At 45.3% G+C, this 25,053-nt stretch overlaps 1 protein-coding gene and 1 long non-coding RNA gene across 2 annotated transcripts in view; both read left to right on the top strand.

Annotated features, from left to right (window-relative positions):
• The first annotated feature begins 242 nt into the window (after positions 1-242).
• LOC128402950 (uncharacterized) lies at positions 243-2,053 on the top strand. Its single transcript, XR_008327817.1, has 2 exons — positions 243-740; positions 1,110-2,053. It is a non-coding gene; the product is annotated as an uncharacterized LOC128402950 (long non-coding RNA).
• Positions 2,054-12,328: 10,275 nt separating this feature from the next.
• Positions 12,329-25,053, top strand: part of LOC128399746 (SUN domain-containing protein 2-like) — a 32,514-nt gene continuing 19,789 nt past the window's right edge. The window contains exons 1-6 of the mRNA XM_053361465.1: positions 12,329-12,521; positions 14,572-14,698; positions 15,183-15,296; positions 16,174-16,316; positions 20,616-20,732; positions 24,061-24,162. Coding sequence (XP_053217440.1) covers positions 15,187-15,296; positions 16,174-16,316; positions 20,616-20,732; positions 24,061-24,162 — 472 coding nt within the window. The 5' untranslated portion in view covers positions 12,329-12,521; positions 14,572-14,698; positions 15,183-15,186. The remainder of the gene's footprint in view (positions 12,522-14,571; positions 14,699-15,182; positions 15,297-16,173; positions 16,317-20,615; positions 20,733-24,060; positions 24,163-25,053) is intronic.

Below are 25,053 nucleotides of genomic sequence, written 5' to 3'. Positions count from 1 at the left end.
CCCAGTTGCAGACGACTCTGGGGTTGCAGCGCTCATCTCGCTTTATTGGCCGAGGGAGCCGGCGTACAGCTTCCGGGTCATCTGGCCAGCGTGACTAAGCCGCTTCTGGCGAACCAGAGCAGCGCACGGAAACGCCGTTTACCTTCCCGCCGGAGCTGTACCTGACCATTAGGTCCAGTCGTGACCGGCTCTGGGGTTGTGGTGCTCATCTCACTTCATTGGCCAAGGGAGCCGGCGTACAGCTTCCGGGTCATCTGGCCAGCATGACTAAGCCGCTTCTGGCGAACCAGAGCAGCGCACAGAAATGCTGTTTACCTTCCCGCCAGAGTGGTACCTATTTATCTACTTGCACTTTGACGTGCTTTCGAACTGCTAGGTTGGCAGGAGCAGGGACCGAGCAACAGGAGCTCACCCCGTTGAGGTGATTCGAACCGCCGACCTTCTGATCAGCAAGTCCTAGGCTCTGTGGTTTAACCCACAGCACCACCCGCGTCCCTAGAAATACGGTAGCTTAAGGCAATATTGAATAGAAATGTTGTAACTAAAACAAACTAGTAGTAAGGATGGGGCAAATTTAAATTTTGGTTTGGGTGCTCTGCTCATTGGAATGAAGTCCCACGTTCCTTAGATCCTTCCCAAATCGCTGGTTCTATCATAAAATTGGCCCAGGACTGTCGGTGTTTATATTGGCTTCACTCGTATCCCTTTAGCAGCAGCATAACAGGAATAGAGGGACGCGGGTGGCGCTGTGGGTAAAAGCCTCAGCGCCTAGGACTTGCCGATCAGATGGTCGGCGGTTCGAATCCCCGCAGCGGGGTGCGCTCCCGTCGTTCGGTCCCAGCGCCTGTCAACCTAGCAGTTCGAAAGCACCCCTGGGTGCAAGTAGATAAATAGGGACCGCTTACCAGCGGGAAGGTAAACGGCGTTCCGTGTGCTGCGCTGGCTCGCCAGATGCAGCTTGTCACGCTGGCCACGTGACCCGGAAGTGTCTGCGGACAGCGCTGGCTCCCGGCCTATAGAGTGAGATGAGCGCACAACCCTAGAATCTGTCAAGACTGGCCCGCACGGGCAGGGGTACCTTTACCTTTAACAGGAATAGTACTGGGCAGGCTTTGTCTTGCACAAAGGGAAAGGGGCAGATTTCACCTGCTAAATTTCCGTGAATCTCCCCCCCCCCCGTAAAAGCAAAAAATTAAAACAAACAAGCCTGCAGGTTTAGTACAAAATTTGAGAACCTTAGGTGCGTGGAGCAAATTTTTGATGTCTTAATGTGCCCTTTGTAAATAGACTTGACAATGAACGCTTGTGCGTTTTAAGGGAAGTACGGTGCGTGCACCCTCTAGTGGCAAACACACACACACACACACACACACACACACACACACACAAAGACTCTTTTCCACACCTCTCACAAGCATCTGCCACTGGCATTATGCACCAACGTCTAATCCCCAATAAGGCAACAGGGTGGAAAAGGCATTGTGCTGCAGGCAACAGTGGATAAATCTGTTTTAGCTCTTTCATATTTATGTGGAGACCCACAGCCTTTGCACTCTCTTAACCACGGCGCTGCTAATTTGCAAACAAGGATCTTTTCACAGACAGAAATCAAAATGTGTAGCCTTTCCAATCTCACTGCTCAGAGTAGGGAATCGCCTGCTTAATTTCTCCGTGGTCTGAAATGTGATAACAACCCCAATCTGTAGCTTTGCATAGATTGGTGATGCGTACAATAAGAAATTAAGCAGAGCCCTGCTGCATCAGATAATCAAGAATAGCATCCCAGTTTCCACAGTGGGAAGATGGATTGATTGACAGTCCTCTCCTATTACCACCCCACTGTCTTCAGCAACTGGTATTTAAGGTTATAGTCCCTATGAACATGGAGGTTCCCATTCACAGAGCAACCCTGACTGTCGTCTGTTCAGAAGCAAGCCCTACGGAATTGAATGCCCAGCCAACACCTCCCTTCAAGTGTCCTAGAGAGTGAAGTTCTTTGACAGTCACTTGAATGGCAAATTATTGATCTTTGCTAACCATTAAGTTGATTTAACCTAGACAGCATCTTAAAAAGTAGAGACATCACCTTGCCAACAAAGGTCCGTATAGTAAAAGCTATGGTTTTCCTACTAGTGATGTATGGAAGTGAGAGCTGGACCATAAAGAAGGCTGATCGCCGAAGAATTGATGCTTTTGAATTATGGTGCTGGAGGAGACTCTTGAGAGTCCCATGGACTGCAAGAAGATCAAACCGATCCATTCTGAAGGAAATCAGTCCTGAGTGCTCACTGGAAGGATAGATCCTGAAGCTGAGGCTCCAATACTTTGGCCACCTCATGAGAAGAGAAGACTCCCTGGAAAAGACCCTGATGTTGGGAAAGATGGAGGGCACAAGGATAAGGGGACGGCAGAGGACGAGATGGTTGGACGAGATGGTGTTCTCGAAGCTATCAACATGAGTCTGACCAAACAGCGGGAGGCAGTGGAAGACAGGAGTGCCTGGCGTGCTCTGGTCCATGGGGTCACAAAGAGTCGGACATGACTGAACGACTAAACAACAACAAAGTTGATTTTAAAAACAAAACAAAACCCTGAATGGACTGACCTTTAAATTGCATGTTATTTCTTTCTGCAGCACAAAGTTATCTCCCCACCTCCTCTCTGAATGAGAACAAAAAGGTATATAAACTTAAGGGATACCAAAAAATGGAAGAAAATGAGAATTTGAGGGCCATATTTCTATTAGCCTCGTCTGCACTAGACATTTAAAGCAAGTATCATACTGCTTTCAACTGCCACGGCTTCCCCCAAAGGATTCTGGGAAGTGTGGTTTGTTAAAAGTGCTGAGAAATGTTAGGAGACCCATATTCCCCTCACAGAACTACAGTTCCCAGACTGGTTTAACAGGTAATCCCTCTTCCCAGGGAACTCTGTGGACTATAGCTCTCTGAGAGGAATAGGGGTCATTCTTGGGAGTTGTAGTTCAGTGAGACCTTGAGGGCCAAAAGTTCCCCACACATGTGCTATGTGACACCAACTTGAGTGTGTTGGACAACCATCATGGAAGGGTTGGGTGGTTCTGGTTTCCAGAGTAATATCTGGAGTGGTCCCTGATCGTAGAAAAGTTGCTTTAGCCCTGGTTTAGTGTCTCCACATTTAAATTCATACTTCAGATATTTTAGTGAGCTGAGAATTGGGTTGATTATTGCAGCAAAGCAAGTTCATGCTATAGCTGTATCTAGATGGTCACACACACACACACACACACACACACACACACACACACACACACTATCTATCATAAGGTTACCAGACATCCCCGTTTCCTGGGGACAGTCCCTGGATTTACAAATCAGTCCCCATACAAAATCCATTGAAGCTGAAAAGTGTCCCTGGATTCATTGAAAAAATCTGGTAACCTTAATCTATCATCATATCTATCTATCATCTATCTATCTATCATCTATCTATCTATCTATCATCTATCTATCATCTATCATCTATCTATCATCTATCATTTATCTGTCTGTCTATCTGTCTGTCTGTCTGTCTGTCTGTCAGATAGAAAAGCAGAAAAAACCACCACCACCAATTCAGTTGTGTTTGCCTTGGCTATTGGGCTCATACATTTCCTTTAGAAGCTGTATATTTAATGGAGATTGATTTCGAAATGTGGAGATCGAAGTTGATGTAAAACGTGCTGACTTGAGCCAGTCACTTCTCACTGTATTGAATTACTCACAGCTTACTGATGCGTTACTATCTATTTTCTGTGAAAAGCGGCGAGTGTTCCTTCTTGTCTTGAACGCCTGGGCTAGTGGTTGGAATCTCAGTCAAGTGAGATAACGTTTTCATTTTAGTTATGTTCATTACAACAAAGGTCCGTATAGTTAAAGCTATGGTTTTCCCAGTAGTGATGTATGGAAGTGAGAGCTGGACCATAAAGAAGGCTGATCGCCAAAGAATTGATGCTTTTGAATTATGGTGCTGGAGGAGACTCTTGAGAGTCCCGTGGACTGCAAGAAGATCAAGCCTATCCATTCTTAAGGAAATCAGCCCTGAGTGCTCCCTGGAAGGACAGATCGTGAAGCTGAGGCTCCAATACTTTGGCCACCTCATGAGAAGAGAAGACTCCCTGGAAAAGACCCTGATGTTGGGAAAGATGGAGGGCACAAGGATAAGGGGACGACAGAGGATGAGATGGATGGACAGTGTTCTTGAAGCTACCAGCATGAGTTTGACCAAACTGTGGGAGGCAGTGGAAGACAGGAGGGCCTGGCGTGCTCGGGTCCATGGGGTCACGAAGAGTCAGACATGACTAAACAACTAAACAACAACAACAATGCTTTTCAAAAAAAATTGTGTATCTAGGGCTTTTTTCCCCAGGCAGAACTCACTGGAACTCAGTTCTGGCACCTCTGAGGTGGGCACTATTGCCATTCTAAGAGAGTGAGGGAGGTGTTCACGGAGAGTTGGGGCACCAGTTTTTCTAGAAAAATAGCACAGATTAAAAGCACTAGAATTTCCAATGTGTATTAAATGTTAAACTTTAGGAACCTGCTTTATACTGAGGGTGAAAGCTCTTCCACCCTGGATGGTCAGATGCCAATCCTGTCCAGCACTGAGGGGAATTTTTACAACACAAGGTGCAGAGGTGTGGTAAATAGTATCCAAAACTAACTTTTATAATTCACAAAATGTGTGTGGGTTGGTGGAAGAGTGGAGACCCTTTTCGGTTCATCTGAGAAAATATTATAGTCAAGTGAAATCGTAGACAGGTCTGGAAATATAAGAAAAGGAATGAGAATGGTAAAATAATAAGTAGGATAATATGTTATATTTAAGGCAGTGGATAAAATTATTTGAGCAGAAACATCATGGAAGTAAGGCTAGGAAGTCAAAATGCTAAGGGAATATTATGTGGAAACTGAATTTAATTTGTTAAATTTTATGAAAATCAATAAAAGCGTATGATTAAGAAAAAAACAACCCACAAATGTGGCTAAAGGTATTTTACTGCTGATATACACAACAGTGAGCTTTGGAGGTAAGGTAAGGAACTATCCTAAGCTGAACATGTACGTGAATGTAAAAAGGTAAAGGTAAAGGACCCCTGGATGGTTAAGTCCAGTCAAAGGTGACTATGAGGTTGTGGCATTCATCTCGCTTTACAGGCCGAGGGAGCCAGTGTTTGTCCACAGACAGCTTTCCAGGTCATGTGGCCAGCAAAACTAAACCGCTTCTGGCGCAACAGGACACCATGACGGAAACCAGAGCGCACGGAAACGCCGTTTACCTTCCCTCTGCAGCGGTACCTATTTATCTACTTGCACTGGTGTGCTTTCGAACTGCTAGGTTGGCAGTGGATGTATGAAATGAATGCTAGGATCTGAGTTTTAAGATATGTATGCTCCATTAAGAGGTAAGTAAATAACAACATGTAGCTTAAATGGGACAACGTGTTCAAGCACTTCGCATCTGCTAGCTGTATGAATAAATGCTGGGAAAAACCCTGAAGTGATGAAAAGCATCCATTAGAATGTACTTTACAAATGTAATGACTTTGCCATCCGTGATTCGGCTCTTTTGCAATCTAGCTGGAGGATGGCAACAGATTCTTGAACAAATGATAGGCTGTGGTGATGCCAGGCATTCATGCTTCAGCTATTGATAAATCAAGCGGCGCATGGATGAGGGAGAGACTGCTTCACATGACAGACTGCTTTATTTCAGAATAATTCCAGAGGGGTCAACATGATACGAAGGCTGCGTTGCTCACCTTAGTCTTGCTCAAAGAAAAAGAAAAAAGAATCTAGGAGAAATGAGGGGATCTGAAGATTGTGAAACTTATAAACACTTTAACTTTAAAGTTTGATCTGTTCCATTCTCTCTTTTGCGGTTCAAACAGAAACTTTGTGTGTACACAAAATAGATCCTTCCTCTGCTACTGTGGTATAGTACAAATTGCAGTGTGGGGTACAGCTGGTTGAATTAAGTCTTCGAACAGTATTCCATCAGCATCAAACAATTGTGTAAGAGAAATGCAATGAAATAAGAGAAAACCAATTTATTTCACCAAAAAAATTGAAAATAATTTGGAGTTGATTTTCCTTTTGCCTTGTCATCAGTTATATTATTTAAAAATGAGTAATTTATATTTGTGAATTTTCATCTGTAATATTTCATTTCTGAGTGTTGATAAGATATTGTTTCTAGCTGTTTACTGTTTTACAATACGGGATTTTCTTTCTTTGTTTTTTGTAGCTGATTTCTATGTACAATGCTTATTTTGACACTGAATGCTTTATTTAGAGTTTCTTTTTTATATTTAAGGTGACATTTTCTGGGGTTTTTTGTTTTTGCATTTTTTTCTATTTAAGATGGTTTCACATATGTTGCAAACCTCTGAAAGATTTCTTTAAATATGGCATATAAATGAAGTAAGTCAGCTGTCTGAGGGAAGAACCATATGACACATAGGAGCCAACTCCTGGGGCTGAGGTCCCTTTGGTCCACCAATAAAATATTTGAGGGCCCTGGGCCCCCCAGAGTTAATGGGCATTGCCATTCAAATGGTGTGTGCACACTGCATCTTGTGATCAATTAGGTCAGCTGGGGTCTTTTTGGCTAAGCTAAAGCGTGACATATAAATGCTCCTTCCTCTTTGGTTGTTATGTACTGAAGTTCTCACCCTGGGCCAGCAGGGGGATACTGTAGATAGTTATGCAAATAAGGGATCGAAAGTGACGTTCAATGATTGGATAGTTTTAGAAAGTTGTTACAGTTACGTTGTACTGGAGCTCTATATAAGCAGACTGGCTGAACCCTTCAGTTCAGTTCTGTCCTGGCCTGTGAATAAACAAGAGCTGTTTGAAGAATCGCTGTGTCGTCTGATATGTTCACCCACAACTTAACATTGGTGATCGCTCGTAGCCAAGTAAGATTGTCTTCCATGAATATGGTCTTTAACGGTGGGTCCGTAAGTGACTGTGGAGGCCAATTCTGGATCCACACATCCTTCCATAGTGGGGACATTGGTTTCTGAGTGAGAGTTAATCACGTGCCTACCTCTTAGCCAAAAGAGGAATTATAAATTATAAGAGGAATTATAAATTTTTATATAAGAGGAATTATAAATTATGAATGCTATAAGTAAGTAATCCTGCCCACCTAGCAGTTCAAAAGCACGTCAAAGTGCAAGTAGATAAATAGGTACCACTCTGGCGGGAAGGTAAACGGCGTTTCCATGCACTGCTCTGGTTTGCCAGAAGCGGCTTAGTCATGCTGGCCACATGACCCGGAAGCTGTACGCCGGCTCCCTCGGCCAGTAAAGCGAGATGAGCACCACAACCCCAGAGTCGGGCACGACTGGACCTAATGGTCAGGGGTCCCTTTACCTTTACCTTTAAGTAAGTAAATAATACGGTTGCAAGAGATTCAATCTATATGAGCTTATTTTGGGTGGTGGAAGTAATTTGGAGACCTAATCTGAGGGAAATCAGGTCTTTTGAGAAACCTCATAACTTAATTATTTCTCAAAAAAGAAAGAGAGAGAGAGAAATGTTGTGCAAAATGGTAATTTGTCCTATACATCTATGGAAACAGTTCTTGGAATCTGAAGCTGCTATGGTTCTTTTGAAATGCAGCTTCAAAGAGAAGACAGCACCCGAGTTCTTGGTTATTTTAGACAAAATGGGAATCTGCTGCTAGTCACCCAGTGTGCAAATACAGCCTGTGAAGAACAGAAACTTCTGGCACATTGTGTCTCTGCAATGCTTTGAGGATTTCTATCATAAAAGCACATTTTATATTCAGAATATTTTGTGTAGGCAAGGAATGAGAAGTCGGGGACCTATCTTTAGGAAAACCAGAAAGTATAGAAAAGGAGGTGTTCTTATTTTAGCTCTGTGTGGCATTTTTGCTGAAAAGAATCTCACAGGTTGAAACACACACGCACAATTTAAGAAAATACTTTAGACATCCAAAGAGATACAACATCAGACTCAACCACTGCAAAATGCTTGCCAAAAAAAAAGGAACGACCTCAACCTGTCATCAGAAAGGAAAACGAGAGGAGGCATTCAGAAGGAGAGTTCCAAAGACTGGGGACTCTGCCGATAAAACACTGTAAAGTGCATTATACAAATGTGACACTAGGTGGCGATGGTGAGCTATGGCAGATTCAATATGTTTTTCAAAACTTTTTTTTAAAAAAAAGTATTTTTATATATTTTAAAACATTTTTATATGTGTCTCGATTCCACCTGGGTGTCACTGCACAGAGACACTTGGCCTTACAATCCCCACCAGCGTGGTTTTGAACAATGATGGGACACAAGCTCTGGAGCCGACTGATGATTCCCAGGTAAGATCCTCCCCCTATTGTGTGGGCAGATGGTCCCTCCCCCTACCTGGCCTGATCACCTTGGCAACGCCTCCCCAGGCAGGATTGGGCAACTGGTTGAGATAGGATAGGCGGAGACCTCCAGGTATCTCACCTGGGAAAGGCGAAGCCAAGCCTGTGCTAAGGTTGCCGCATAGGGTCCAGGGGGCTGCGCGTGACCACGCAAAGGGCACCCCCCATTTAATGTGGGGAGTGGTCTTTCTGACCTTAGAGATGAGGCAGGAGGAGGTACAGGAGGAAGTGGTCCTGGACAAAAACTATTTGTTGTTGTTTAGTTGTTTAGTCGTGTCCGACTCTTCGTGACCCCATGGACCAGAGCAGGCCAGGCCCTCCTGTCTTCCACTGCCTCCCGCAGTTTGGTCAAACTCATGCTGGTAGCTTCAAGAACACTGTCCAACCATCTCGTCCTCTTCCGTCTCCTTCTCCTTGTGCCCTCCATCATTCCTAACATCGGGGTCTTTTCCAGGGAGTCTTCTCTTCTCATGAGGTGGCCAAAGTATTGGAGCCTCAGCTTCAGGATCTGTCCTTCCAGTGAGCACTCAGGGCTGATTTCCTTCAGAATGGATAGGTTTGATCTTCTTGTTCTCCATGGGACTCTCAAGAGTCTCCTCCAGCACCAGAATTCAAAAGCATCAATTCTTTGGTGATCAACCTTCTTTATGGTCCAGCTTTCACTTCCATACATCACTACTGGGAAAACCATAGCTTTTACTATACGGACCTTTGTTGGCAAGGTGATGTCTCTACTTTTTAAGATGCTGTCTAGGTTTGTCATTGCTTTTCTCCCAAGAAGCAGGCGTCTTTTAATTTCGTGGCTGCTGTCACCATCTGCAGTGATCATGGAGCCCAAGAAAGTAAAATCTCTCACTGCTATTTAATCGCCGATATTATGAATTATAAACTATTTAATCACCGATATTATGAATTGGGCTGAGAAGGAAATTGGCAGGATACAAATTGACATGTCCCCATAGCCAGGCCTAATGTGCTCAGAAACAAGAGCAGATGGTACACTCATTATTTTCAATTAGTTTTTTTATTAAAGGTTTTCTCGTGGAACAAACAAAACAAACAAAGTACGTAGTGTGTCTCCACTTTCAATTCATAGAGTCTTTTTCACAATTCATTTACATCTAGTGTGAGACACTGTGGCGCACCAGTTGAACTTGTAGAAAAGTGCCCAGTGCCACCGGGTCATTCAGATGTAAACAGGGCTTTTTTTTCCAGCTGGAAGTTGTCAGGACTCAGTTCTGGCCCCTCTCAGGTGGGCGCCATTGCCATTCTCAGAGAACGAGGGAGGTGTTCATGGTGAGTTCCAGAACCTCTTTTTTTTTTGGAGAAAAATAGCACTGGGTGTAAAGCTGAACCCAGGAGCACTTCCACACTTCTTTGTAGAGGCCTAATTTCCTCCACAAAATCAAGTCTGTTGTGGTTCCTTTGTGCTTCTGGTTATCTGGATTATTGGGTTCTGTTATCTCTCTCAAATTGGAATGGCTGATTGTTTGAGACAATTAAACATTAAATAAGTGTGCCGTTAATTAAAGCATAAAACTAGCTTTGAGGCATATTTCTACAGCTGTTTGTCTGGGTGTTTCAGATGAGATTTTCTCTATATTTGGTTACTCTCATTATAAGGCAATATATTGGAATTTTGGCGTGACTCACAACAGATCTGTTGCTGGTGAGTTAAAAGAAAAGACTCCTAAAACACCGTTAAGAGATAATTGAAGTTTTTTATAATGTTGGTCTGTTCTGCCTGGGAATGCACAGCTTAAAAAACAATCTTATTACACACAAAGTTATTCAATGATGTGCAGTAAAAACCCCCTACAGAGATAATGCCTCTCCCTCCCTTTTTAAACACTGGAGTATAATCAAAAGAATGTATTTTATACGGTTATCTGAAAGGATGGCCGAATCAAAAACAAGCACCAGATTTCTCTTTTAGACTAATTTGCTGTGCAGCTACAAGGCCGCGCTCTCTGCTTTGAAGAAGGTTGTGTTGTCTATGTCAGATTCTCCTTTCTAAACCATGAAAAAACCCCGCTGCTCTTTTAATGTTCTCATCTGGACTGCCTCATACCCTCCAAGTATCCCTACTTTTCCAGGGACAGCCTCAGAATTATGAAAGCCATCCCAGCTTCTGGTTTGATCCGGAAATATCTCCACTCCCCCTGCCAATGCCGCCTCTGCTGAGCTCGGGGAGGAAGAAGAGCTGGAACCCCTATTTGGGGACTTCCCTGGCTTTTCTGGCCCACGTAGGACCAGTCTGGATAGTTGGCCTTGGTGAAGATTTGACGTTTTCTCCCCGCAGACAGTTTTTGATCTGGGCTTCCACTGAAATGAGGCTGCATTTTAAGTACCGTATTTTTTGCTTTATAAGACCCACTTTTTCCCTCCTAAAAAGTAAGGGGAAATGTGTGTGCGTCTTATGGAGCAAATGCAGGCTGCGCAGCTATCCCAGAAGCCAGAACAGCAAGAGGGATTGCTGCTTTCACTGCGCAGCAATCCCTCTTGCTATTCTGGCTTCTGAGATTCAGAATATTTTTTTCTTGTTTTCCTCCTCCAAAAACTAGGTGAGTCTTGTGGTCTGGTGCGTCTTATAGAGCGAAAAATACGGTAGTATTTAAATCTTGTTTTTAAGTTGTATTTTAATCAATTGTTCTTATACCTGATATTCGCCGCCCTGAGCCCAGTCTTGGCCGGGGAGGGCGGGGTATAAATAAAATAATATGGGCTTATCCCAGCTTTTGTTTATCAGAACATCAGAGTCCTGTTGGATCAGACAAAAGGTCTATCAAGTCTAGTGCCAGATTCCTTGACTGGAGAAACAGATGCTTACGGGAAGTCCACAAATTCACCTGAGGGCAACAGTCGTCTCCTACTGCTGTCCCTCAGCTACTAGTATTTTGAGGCAGGCTGCATCTGATCATGGAAGTATCCACATGATTCTTGGTTTTCCTGCTTTTCACTCTGCACACATCCTTCCTCAAATCTCGGGTTTTGCTGTCTTCCATCTCTTCAACTAAACCTTCCAGTTAGATAGTTGTGTAAGTTGCCAGACTTCCCTCGTCCAATCCTTATTTGTCTCAGAGCCACCTCCCATTTGTAGCCGTCAATTGGCTCCTATTGATAGGTGAAAGATTATTTCTTAGCATTTTGTGCTTCTGAAAAACACACCTCCACTGCCATTGGAATTCTCCCCAATGTGATCTCTGTGGTTTATGGGCCACATTCATACATGCAATACTTGAAACGGAAAATCTAAGGCCACTGCCTGCCTCCCACCCGCATTGGCGGTAGCCATCAAACATCTCACTTGCATATAAACCATGTTAGTTGTAGTTGTTTATTTCAATAGGAGCAAGCTTTACAGATGTAGAGGACAACCTATTTAATGAATCTCTTTCCAGCTTCCATCAATTCTATAGCTTGGATCCTCCATATTGCAGAGGGTGCTTTCTTCTTTCTGCTGCATCATGACACGATGATCAATCAATAGGACCATCATGAATGTACCGTCTGTGCAACACCTTCAAACAACAAAAACACAACATAATGTGTCCTCAGTCAGTCGTCTCTCAGTGCTGGATATTCCTTGGGATATGCCTGTTCTTATTATATTTCACTCTACCAAACCTGTTGTTAACTGCCCTGAGCATTGGGAAGAGGCAGAAGAAGAGAGGAAACAAATTAAGTCAATAAAAGGCACCAGAAGTTTAATGAATGCTAAATGGAAAAGTTGCCATGATGTATCCAGGGTACCAGTGATAGGAGAGCCAAGAGCCAATATTGATTTCCAGATATATATGATGAAGGATTTTCTGCCTAAGTGTCAATGACACAGTGCAGCTCCTGGGGCTCCCGCATGACCTCACACCTGGGGCAGTGTTACCAAAGTGAAGTCGTTTATGAGGTCATTTTGTTTTACCTTGAAACTGTTTCATAGGAGGCCTCTATATATGCTGCCTCTCAAGGATGAAATACATGCAGTTTGTATCCAATCAGATACATTGGAATCACTTCCCTTTCAGGACATAGAAGTACCACATTCGGATCTCCTTCATTCAAGTTGATGTTACTGAGGTCGGGAGATGAAGGATTAGGCCATTGTAAGGTCAGCAATACTGTCCTTCTTATAGAATTATTTGTAACATTCCTTGTGATAGTGCAATGAAACTGAAAGGGGTTATAGAGAGGTCCCCCTGGACTTGGGTTGGTTGGAGGTTTTTATGCAGTTGTATTCTGCAATAATGGGATGTGTGTGGCGCTGTGGGTTAAACCACAGAGCTTAGGACTTGCCGATCAGAAGGTCAGCGGTTCGAATCCCTGCAATGGGGTGAGCTCCCGTTGCTTGGTCCCTGCTCCTGTCCACCTAGCAGTTCGAAAGCACGTCAAAAGTGCAAGTAGATAAATAGGTACCGCTCCGGTGGGAAGGTAAACAGCATTTCCGTGCGCTGCTCTGGTTCGCCAGAAGCGGCTTAGTCATGCTGGCCACATGACCCGGAAGCTGTACGCCGGCTCCCTCGGCCAATAAAGCGAGATGAGCGCCGCAACCCCAGAGTCGGCCACGACTGGACCTAATGATCAGGGGTCCCTTTACCTTTACCTTATTCTGCAATAATAGTGCGTTAGTGATGGGTTTATACCAGGGGTGTCTAACTCAAATTCATCAGGGGCCGCACCAGCAGTTTGGTCACCCTCAAAGGGCCGGTTGTATCTGTAGGACTTACAGTACAGGAGAGAAGGGTTCAGGCAGCTGTTGGATCTGTCACATCACAGGATGGCATGCGCTCAATATAAAAACAAGTGGAGGTTTCCTGAATGCATGTAAAGTGGAGGTTTCCTGTATAGAACAGCCGGCGCCGCTAGAGGGCAGATGTTCTCTGGCTTGTAGGCTGCCACGCATGCGCTGAAGAGGCAGCTTTCTTGTGTAAAAAAAAGAAGAAGCGAGAATAAAAGGTGAAGGCTGGCGGCCGGCGGCGGCTACACGGGCCACATGACGAGGTCTGGCGGGCCGGATTCGGCTCGCGGGCCTTGTGTTTGACACCCGTGGTTTATACTATCCACAGAGAATTCTGCTTTATTAGTCATTCTGCTTCTCCAATTTTGCCACCCAGAGGGTAACCTTGCACTTTAGCACAACAAAAGAGGAGCACCTGCCCTTCCTGAAACTTTTTTTTGGGGGGGGGAGTATAAAACGTTGCATGATTTCAGCAGGAAACTGTGTGACGTGCACCAACTCCAAATGAACCCATGGAATTCCTTCAGCCAATTTCATTGATTTTGGTTCACAGTGAAGGTTGAAATGATATTGTCAGCGCTGCCCAAGGTCCCAGCTCACACAAGACCAACGCTGCTTCTTCCTCAAGTAAAAAAGTCTTTATTGAAGTTCAGTTTCATTTCCAGACGTGCAGCGCGCAACGCTACGTCTATGCATCAGACCGTAGAAGTCCCATCTGAATCTCCTCCCCCCTGACACCAGTTTAAGATTCTAGCCTTACTCCACCTCTTCCTCTGTTCCTTCCTTCTCTGGGTCCGCCTGCTAGTCGGAGTCTCAGCCCTCCTAGACTCCTCTGACGCTGAGTCCCCTGACTCTTCCCCCTCCCTCCTTCGGGCTTTCGGACCTGGCTCCCAATCCGGGTTTTCTGCTGTCCCGCGCTCCTGCACATTTGAACTTGGCGCGCGTGCGCAGCCTCCCACTTTCCTTCTGACCGTTACACTTGTGTCACTGCTCCCTCTTTCGGGGAGGCTAGCTGGACCTGGCCTTCCCTCCGTTTCCCCACTTCCCGATGGGGGCGTGGTTACCCCTGACTCATCTTCTCTCCCCGCTGGAGGAGAAGCTGGTCCTGACTCATGTGACTCTTCCCCCCCACTGTGCTCTGGTGGGGGAACTGGTCCTGATCCTCCGCTGCTGCCTTGGGAGTCCCCTCTGGTCCCTTGTTTATGGAGCGTCCCCCCTGGGACCCCCCTCGCCCTTACCATAGGCGCCCCCTTCTGGGAATCTTCTGATTCGCTGGAGAAGCTCATGGAATCTCTCGGGTCACTGTCATATTCCCCTACGCTCCCCTCTGATTCCTCTCCTCCGCTCTCTATTTGCTCTCTCCCCTGCTCTTCTGCTCCTGAGCCTCTGACAGATATATTTATTGCTTGTTTCTGGTCTGCAGGGAGTCGGTGTAGAACATTTCGTTGCTCTGCTCAATTCTGAGATTTCGCCATACGTTTCCCTCACTGTTCCAAGCCCATCTCTGTAGCGTTAAGGACCAGAAACTGGCTTTTCCAACGAAGTTAAAGGTGAGATATATCGGGATGTTGATTTCTGCACATGGCACTATTCCCTGCTGTGGCACAGCAGGAGCACAAAAGGTGAATATCCTTCGCTGTGGTTTGTCGCTGCCCGTAATGTGATTCAGTTGGATTGCAGTTCTGGATGCGTCAAATCACACTTCATGTGTGATGTGGCTGATGCTGACCTTTAAAGCCCTAAACGGCCTCGGCCCAGTATACCTGAAGGAGCGTCTCTACCCCCATCATTCAGCCCAGACACTGAGGTCCAGCTCTGAGGGTCCTCCCACCAGATGTCAAGGAAACTATCTGACCTTTAGAAGACATCTGAAGGTAGCCCTGTTTAGGGAAGTTTTTAATGTTTGATGTTTTATTGTGTTTTTAATGTTCTGTTGGGAGTTGCCCAGGGGGCTAGGGAAACCCAGCCAGATGAGTGGGGTATGTCTAAATAAATAAATAAATAAATAAATAAATAATTATTAATCATGTTGAGCAGGATGACCATGGAATGCCACAGCGAAAGGATTATACTGGAACGGCGCAGCGAAAGATTGGCCATTCTCCAAAGGCTGAAACCCATTTCGTACCGAGAAACGGGAGTGAGAAGGTACAAGGGAGCTTGGGTAACATATTGTGGCCTGGTTTATGTAAGAATAACATTGTGCTGTGGCATGCTTGCATTTCAGTGTATGTGGAAACGGTTCGTGTTCTTTCCGTTGCTCTTTGGTTCAGGATTCTGCTAGCATCCTGAATGTACCAGAGCTGGCACTGCCTGATGGAATCATCTTGGAGGGAGGTTGCAGTTGGGTGGTTTTTCGTTTTGGTTTTTTTGAATGATACAGAAAAAGCGAGGAAATGCCAAAAGGGACAGATTTGCTCATCCCTAACAGACTCGCAGAGGATGAGCAAATCTGTCCATTTTGGCATTTTCTCCCTAACGGACTCACAAGGGACGCGGGTGGCACTGTGGGTTAAACCACAGAGCCTAGGACTTGCTGATCAGAAGATTTGCGGTTTGAATCTCTGTGACGGGGTGAGCTCCCATTGCTCAGTCCCTGCTCCTGCCAACCAAGCAGTTCGAAAGCACGTCAAAGTGCAAGTAGATAAATAGATACCGCTCCAGCGGGAAGGTAAACGGCGTTTCCGTGCGCTGCTCTGGTTCGCCAGAAGCGGCTTAGTCATGCTGGCCACATGACCCGGAAGCTGTACGCCGGCTCCCTCGGCCAATAAAGCGAGATGAGCGCCGCAACCCCAGAGTCGGCCACGACTGGACCTAATGTTCAGGGGTCCCTTTAACTTTAACGGACTCGCAGTGGCTCTTCGGGGTTTCAGGCAGCGGGTCCTTGGCAGCCCTACCTGGAAACACCAGGATTTGAACCCGGTTCCTTTGGCAATGTAGTCATGTACTGCTGAGCCATGGGTTCCCCTCACTGTAAGGTCCCCTCTCTCACCACAAAAAAAACCTTTGAGCTTTCTTTTCTCAGGGTTTTCAAAAGAATCCGCAGGAAGCGCAACTCTCTTGCCTCAGAAGCAAAATGGGATTCCAAAACCTGGAAGGAGACTTGCTCCCAGAAGAGTTGGGGGGCGAAAAGCAGTGGATCGGAAGACCTGATGCAGCCTTGCTGTAGTGAGTGTGCTCATCGGCCAAGTGAAGTGAGGCCTTTGGTTTAACTTGCCTTGCGCATGTTCAGTGTGTATCATAGCATCGTAGAGTTGGAAGGGACCCCGAGGGTCATCTAGTCCAACCCCCTGCAGTGCAAGAATGTGTGGTTGTCTCATAGGAGGTTGAACCTGCAACCTCGCCGTTATCAGCACCACGCTTGAACCAACTGAGCTGCAGTTTTGTTTGTTTGTGTGTAGCACAAATGGCCTTATTTGGATTTAATTTTGCTCCCTCAGTGGCCAAGCGAGACACGGGCATGTCACTTTAAATCGTAGCCAAGCTTAAATAAAAATGGGACCAAGTGAATTGCAGCAAGCAGATCCAGTTAGGGATCCAGTGGTACCTCTGGTTGCGAACGGGATCCGTTCCGGAGGTCCGTTCACAACATGAAAAGATCACAACCCGCAGCGGCGCACCTGCACATTCGCCGTTGCGATTCGCCGCTTCTGCGCATGCGCGTGATGTCATTTCGCACTACTGCCCGAGCGGTGAAACCTGGAAGTAACCCTTTCTGGTACTTCCGGGTCGCTGTGGGACATAACCTGAAAGAATGTAACATGAAGCAGACGTAACATGAGGTATGACAGTACAGTGGTACCTCAGGTTAAGTACTTAATTTGTTCCGGAGATCCATTCTTAACCTGAAACTGTTCTTAACCTGAAGCACCACTTTAGCTAATGGGTCCTCCCGCTGCTGCCGCACGATTTCTATTCTCATCCTGAGGTAAAGTTCTTAACCCAAGGTAATATTTCTGGGTTAGCGGAGTCTGTAACCTGAAGCGTATGTAACCTGAGCGTATGTAACCCGAGGTACCACTGTATTGCAATAGGACAGAGCCCAGTTTAATGGGGTTTCAACATATTCTGAATGTCACAGAATCACAGACTTGTTGAGTTGGAAAGGAGCACTGCAATGCAGGAAACTTTCACCCAACATGCAGCTCAAACCCATGACCCATGATGAAGGGTCTCATGCTCTAGCAACTGGTTGTTCTGGCTGAACCACCAGTTTAAAAAAGTCTGTCCCGAACAAAGCTTATATAGTGGCTCAAACACAGCACACAAAGAGTCAAGCATTCTTCTCATAGCTGTCAACCGTCCCTTATTTGGTGGGAAAGCCCCTTATCCCAGTGCCGTGTCCCGCTGCTGTCCCTTATTGATGGTGTCCCTTAAATTTCCCGGGTTTCAAAGGAAGCAGCTCCTCTCCCTCCCTCCCTGCCGGCCAGGGAGGAGGGAGGCTCCAACTGTGTTGCTTGGCTGTGTTGCTCACCCAATAAGGAGTCTAAGAACGACTGGGGGGTGGAGCTTGCATGCCTTGTGCCGATCAAATCGGCCGTGTTGCTTGGGGACTCGCCTTTGCTCAGCGCTTCCCAGCGGAGAGGTGACGGTGGTTTTCCTTGCTGCATCCCCTTTGCCGGGTTGCTGCGCTGTGGGAACCACTGCTTGAGGCTTCGTTTGGCTGCTGGCTGAGCTTTCTGCCTTTGGCTCAGAGGGGCTCAGAAGTTGAACATACCTGTGCCTGGAAAATCCCTTATCTTGGCTGCTGATTCCTTATTTTTGAGGCTGCTGGTCCCTTCTTTTCAAATTTGTAAGTTGACAGCTATGATTCTTCTACATACATCAAGAAAGGCCACAGGTCATGAGAAGTAAAACACGCATGGCTCCATACTGGCAACTTCACCCCCACAATTACCTTGGGGTGCCCCTTAACTGCTCAGGACATTGGGTTCTCAGATGTCCTCCTTTATCACTGTTTCCTCAGCATCCAGGCCTTCGAGAGGGTTGTTGACATTCCTGCCCCTATCTGTTCCTTGGAAGCTCTCAAGGCGATTGCGGCACTAACTCACAGCAGACATAGCAAAACATCTTGCCATTTGCGCCACTTTCAGGGTCAGATAGGAAAGGGAATGCAGTGCAGGAGTCATAAAATGCAGGCCTGCAAAATCAAGCCTAATGCCAAATTAATATCGGAACATTAATTCCTTGCATCAAATTCCTTGCATCAAAGTGGTAAGAATTAATTCCTTGCATCAAAGTGGTAAGAATGATATTGCAAAACAGCATCTCCCTTGCAGATTGAGATTCCAGAATAAAAACTGGTATGCATAAACCCACAATGCAGTTTTGCATTCCAGACCCGAGTTTGATTCCTGTCCGGGTTTTCAGAGGGGCTATGAAAGATACAAAAATGTACCATAATGCAACATTTCCACTGAGCGCTGAGATATTACAGTGATGTTTGGTGGGTGTGCTTAGGACATAATCCTCAAATCGGCATTTGGAATCGAGTTCAACTTCCCACAACACTTGCTTTATGGGGTGAAGGAGATAAGGCCTAAAGCAAACACTGTGGGAAACGGAATGTGCAATATGGTATCTTGAATGAGTTAGCTCAAATGTTGTGCCATACTAGTCTCTATAGCTTTATTCTCTTTTTGCCAAATTATAAGAAGGCGGTTAACTTTTTTTTTTTTTTTTTTGCTGCAAACATTACAGTGGCACCTGGGTTCTCAAACTTAATCCATTCCGGAAGTCCGTTCCAAAACCAAAGCGTTTCAAAACCAAGGTGCTCTTTCCCATAGAAAGTAATGCAAAACGGATTAATCCGTTCCAGTCTTTTAAAAGCAACCCCTAAAACAGCAATTTAACATGAATTTTACTATCCAACGAGGCCAGTGATCCATAAAATGAAAGCAATAATCAATGTACTGTACTATAAAATAAATAAGACAGTATTGTAGATGATAAACATTAAAATTATTTTTTTTCTTATCTGCATTGATGATAGTCATTATCCATTTCTGCAGTCACACAATCAATCAATCAATCAATCAATCAATCAGAAGCTGAATTGGGTTCCACACAGTCACAAAAACAAATTAACTGAAAAAGCCTCAAAAACAAAAACACAAAATAAATATCAGAAACAAAAGTGCCAAACTTAATCCGTTCTGGAAGTCCGTTTGACTTCCGAAATGTTTGAAAACCAAGGCGCAGCTTCTGATTGGTGCTTGAAAACAATAGCCGACAGCCGCATTGGACATTCGGCTTCCGAAAAACATTAAAAAAAGGAACACTTACTTCCAGGTTTTCGGCATTTGGGAATTAAGGCATTTGAGAACCAATGCATTTGCTTTCATGGTCAAATTACAGCTGGAAAAAGTGATTGCTAGGGGGGCAGGGCTTGGAAAACAGTAAGGGGATTGGGGAAAGGACTCAACCTCCCTTCCCTGTGCACTGTAGTCCTGATGCAGATCAGGGTGCATTTTCTGAAAAATGAAGTGGTCGAGTTCACATGTAATGCTAAACCTTGGGTGGGAGACCTTTCTGGTTCAGATTCCAAAGAACACTCACTTCCGGGTTTGCGGCGTTCGGGAGCCAAAACGATTGAGTCGCAAGGCGTTCGACTTCCGAGGTACGACTGTACTTTCTTGTTTTCCTTCCGCAGCTCCTATCTTGAATCCTGCCCACTACATTTGACTGTAGTGTTTTTTCAAATAGTCCACCAAGGGCCTCCATTCTATAAAATGTTCATTATTTTGATCCCTTAATACTGCTGCCAGCTTTGTAAATATCACATAGTCCATTACTTTTTAAAAGCCATGTGGTTGTGGTGGTGAGACTTAGATTGTTCTCTATGCTTTAGTTCTCTATGTGGGGAAAAACCTTCCCACTGCACTTTCAGTGGTCTATCTGCCTTGAGCATGTGAGTCCACAAGGAATGCAGTCATTCTCCTGCTGTCCCCACAGCAAACCTTTAAGCTGGGTGAAATATACTCAGAGTCAAGAGTGGATTTCATGCTCTTTATTCAGCTCATAGTGGTGAGGAGGAATGAAAGTTTCCCCAAAGCATCAGCTTTATATACATTATTTACACAATGGGCTACACATGATTGGCTGATTCTGGAATTATCCTGTAGGCCAATCAGGTTGTGGATTCACTTCCATCTGGAGCTGGATTGGGTGGCTCCTGCAGACCAATCATACTGCTGCATTGTTCTAGGACCAATCAGACGGCTGCATTCTGAATCCTATTGTTCTAGGACCAATCAGACTGCTGTATTCTGGATCCTATTGTTCTAGGACCAATCAGACTGCTGCATTTTGGATCCTATTCAACTCAGTACATAACACTGGGTCTGGGGAGGACAACCCATTTCTTACCTACTTGATTGTGCATGTTATACAAATCCAAAGCATCAAGCTCTTCCTTCCTTGATTCCTCTGGGCCTCTGTGCTAACGATGTCATCTGTCTCTAATAGGTAAAGACTTGCCTGATCAAAATCCTTTAATTGCACAACATTGTTTTGAAACTCCTCCACCGATGGAACCCAGCGCTAACATCGTGATGTGCCCTGATCAGAAGCCACTTGTTCTAGGTATGTTTGGGTCTTGGGTACATTTCCTCTTGAAAAGTAAGCTGATTAAAGAACCTTTTACTGAGGGTGAAAGAGGAGAGCGCAAAATATGGTCTGAAGCTCCACATCAAAAAACCCGAAGATCATGGCCACTGGTCCCATCACCTCCTGGCAAATAGAAGGGGAAGAAATGGAGGCAGTGAGAGATTTTACTTTCTTGGGCTCCATGATCACTGCAGATGGTGACAGCAGCCACGAAATTAAAAGACGTCTGCTTCTTGGGAGAAAAGCAATGACAAACCTAGACAGCATCTTAAAAAGTAGAGATATCACCTTGCCAACAAAGGTCCGTATAGTAAAACTATGGTGTTCCCAGTAGTAATGTATGGAAGTGCGAGCTGGACCATAAAGAGGGCTGATCGCCGAAGAATTGATGCTTTTGAATTATGGTGCTGGAGGAGACTCTTGAGAGTCCCATGGACTGCAAGAAGATCAAACGCATCCATTCTGAAGGAAATCAGCTCTGAGTGCTCACTGGAAGGACAGATCCTGAAGCTGAGACTTCAATACTCTGGCCACCTCATGAGAAGAGAAGACTCCCTGGAAAAGACCCTGGTGTTGGGAAAGATGGAGGGCACAAGGAGAAGGGGACGACAGAGGACGAGATGGATGGACAGTGAGTTTGACCAAACATGAGTTTGACCAAACTGCGGGAGACAGTGGAAGACGGAAGTGCCTGGTCTGCTCTGGTCCATGGGGTCACGAAGAGCCAGACACGACTAAACGACTAAACAACAACAAAGCTAGCTAGCAGCAGCAATATGGCTCTCTCTAAGCTCCATTTAGGGACGCGGGTGGCGCTGTGGTCTAAACCACTGAGCCTCTTGGGCTTGCCGATCAGAAGGTTGGTGGTTCGAATCCCCACGACAGGGTGAGCTCCCGTTGCTCGGTCCCAGCTCCTGCCAACCTAGCAGTTTGAAAGCACACCAGTGCAAGTAGATAAATAGGTACTGCTGTGGTGGGAAGGTAAATGGCGTTTCCGTGCGCTGCTCTGGTTTTGGTGTTCCGTTGCACCAGAAGCGGCTTAATCATGCTGGCCACATGACCTGGAAAAACTGTCTGTGGACAAATGCCAGCTCCCTCAGCCTGTAAAGCGAGATGCGTGCTGCAACCCCAGAGTCGTCTGCGACTGGACTTAACTGTCAGGGGTCCTTTACCATTTTAAGCTCCATTTGGAGATGGGGCACATGACCTGTTGAGAAGAGGCACAGAGGTCCATGATGGAAGGGGACTCTGCATCAGGCAGTCAGAGACATAGTCCTCTTTGTGGTAGCTGTTTAGCATTGCAGTCAAGGATGACTTCAGCTTTGAGGGCGTCCTCAGCATGGTGTTTTCTCCATGGAGGGCATCCTCCAATATTACTGATGGGCTTGTTGCCGAAATTAATATTGCTCCATTTGAAGCAACTGGAAGCATGAGAATTGACACCTTTTGGAATAAATCATTGTCCGTACCCATAAAAGTATTATTCAAACTTTTACTCTAAAATAGAATACGTCAAATGTATAACTGTTCTCTTCTAAATGTGGAACTGAAGTTGGGGAAATGGAAGGAGCTAGTCAGTTTTGGGGCCTCAGAGAGTGTAAGGTGAATAAGTGAGCATGTTTCTCAGTTTTACCCGCTGTTGTTCCTGGATATGGCCTTTTAAGTGGTGGCACCCCAGCTATAGAATGCCCTTTCTAGAGAGCATTTCCTGGGGCCTACACTGTTGTCATTTCAGTTACTCCAGAGATTCATGCTACGGGCTGACAGTTCTTTTCTCCCCTCCCTTTCGTTTCAAAATAGTGATATTGTGAAGTAATAATAACTACCATCCCTTTATTTATCTTCCAAGAATCTAAGGTATTTTAATTTTTTTTCTTCAGAAAACCTTGCCTTTATATATAGTTGGCAGTCTGCAAACATTAAAATGACCGCATTTGTATATATATATATTTAAAACCTGATGTGTGAGATGTAAGTATATATGCACTGAAAATGCAGTTTGGGAAACTGTGTTTTATTTCAGCTAGCTGAATGTTTTATTATTATTTTTTTTAAAAAATTATTTGAAAAATTTTCAAATTTAACAGTAAATAATAATAAAAAAACAAAAAAAATCCTTTTGAATTATACATCCAAATCTAATCTTTCCACTTTCAGACTTCCTTCAGTCTATCTGGAAATTTTCATGTTTTCACAATTATTCACATTTCTTGAGTCTATATTGTTTTGTTTTTTTAACCAAATTAATCTTAACAATTATTATAAAACAATATTTCTTTCCATTATTATCACAGAGCTTCTTGAAAACCTACAAACGTTAATTGACCTTCACATATATTCTTAATATACTCTGTAAATTTGTTCCAGTCTTCAGTAAATCTCTGCTCTCGCCGGTTCCGAATTCTCCCCCAGTTAGCTGAACGTTTTAAAGTGTTTTTCTAGTTCAATGATTGTAAAGAGCAGCATGTATGTTGCTTTCACATTTACCTTGACCTATTTTGTCCAAATATTTACTTGACATTTGAGACCTTTAAATTCTTTTAACAATTTCTACCCTGTTCTCTCTCTCTCTCTCTCTCTCTCTCTCTCTCTCTCTCTCTCTCTCACCATCCTGGGAACTTGGTTGTAGGGTGTTCTGTAAATATTGCTAATAAAATAAATAGAGGAAATATAGAACATGGGAAAGTAAGAAATTGCAAGCCAGCCTTAGGAAGCTACTTTGCCCCTCAGGCCCAGTAATGTCTACTCTGATTGATAGCATCTCTCCAGGGTCTCAGATGAAGAAGAGCCTCTCTCATCACCTGATCTCTGATCCTTTTAAATGGAAGATGCCAGAGACTGAGCTGCACTCCTCTTGTGTGCAGAGCATGTTCTCTGACGCTGAGCTACAGACCCTTGGCCCTTAATCGAGATGCTTATTGAGGTGGGGACGCGGGTGGCGCTGTGGGTTAAACCACAGAGCCTAGGGCTTGCCGATACGAAGGTCAGCGGTTCGAATCCCCGCGATGGGATGAGCTCCCATTGCTCGGTCCCTGCTCCTGCCAACCTAGCAGTTTGAAAGCACGTCAAAGTGCAAGTAGATAAATAGGTACCGCTCTGGCGGGAAGGTAAACGGCGTTTCCGTGCGCTGCTCTGGTTCGCCAGAAGTGGCTTAGTCATGCTGGCCACATGACCCGGAAGCTGTACGCCAGCTCCCTCGGCCAACAAAGCGAGATGAGCGCTGCAACCCCAGAGTCGGTCACGACTGGACCTAGTGGTCAGGGGTTCCTTTACCTTTATTGAGGTGACGTTTTACTTTTGATAGTTATAGAAGTGCAGCAGATGAAGAGCTACAGCAGTCCATCTCTCCTCGGAGCCGGGACACAACTGAGAACCAACCCAGTTTCTCTTGCTTTCCAACATGCAGGTAGGTTAGCTGAGTAGCTTTAGAGAAGAAGTGGGGGAACTTTGGTCCAGCTGGATGTTGTTGGGTGATAACTCCTTTGCCACCATCCCTGATTGTGGACCATTTGCTGGTAATAATAATAATAATAATAATAATAATAATAATAATAATAATAATTTATTTATACCCCACCCATCTGGCTGAGTTTCCCCAGCCACTCTGGGCGGCTTCCAATCAAGTGTTAAAAACAATACAGCATTAAATATTAAAAACTTCCCTGAACAGGGCTGCCTTCAGATGTCTTTTAAAGAGAAGATAGCTGCTTATTTCCTTCACATCTGAAGGGAGGGCGTTCCACAGGGCGGGCGCCACTACCGAGAAGGCCCTCTGCCTGGTTCCCTGTAACCTCACTTCTCTCAATGAGGGAACCGCCAGAAGGCCCTCGGTGCTGGATCTCAGTGTCCGGGCTGAACAATGGGGGTGGAGACGCTCCTTCAGGTATACAGGACCGAGGCCGTTTAGGGCTTTCAAGGTCAGCACCAACACTTTGAATTGTGCTCGGAAACGTACTGGGAGCCAATGGAGATCTCTCAGGACTGGTGTTATGTGGTCCCGGCGGCCACTCCCAGTCACCAGTCTAGTTCCCGCATTCTGGATTAATTGCAGTTTCCGGGTCACCTTCAAAGGTACCCCCACGTAGAGTGCATTGCAGTAGTCCAAGCGGGAGATAACTAGAGCATGTGCACCACTCTGGCAAGACAGTCCGCAGGCAGGTAGGGTCTCAGCCTGCGTACCAGATGGAGCTGGTAGACAGCCGCCCTGGACACAGAATTAACCTGTGCCTCCATGAACAGCTGTGAGTCCAAAATGACTCCCAGGCTGCGCACCTGGTTCTTCAGGGGCACAGTTACC

The sequence above is a fragment of the Podarcis raffonei genome, chromosome 1 (assembly GCF_027172205.1).
Source record: "Podarcis raffonei isolate rPodRaf1 chromosome 1, rPodRaf1.pri, whole genome shotgun sequence".
Classification (NCBI taxonomy): Eukaryota; Metazoa; Chordata; class Lepidosauria; order Squamata; family Lacertidae; genus Podarcis; species Podarcis raffonei.
Note: the sequence above shows the minus strand (reverse complement) of the source record. Positions and strands in the feature narration are given on the sequence as shown.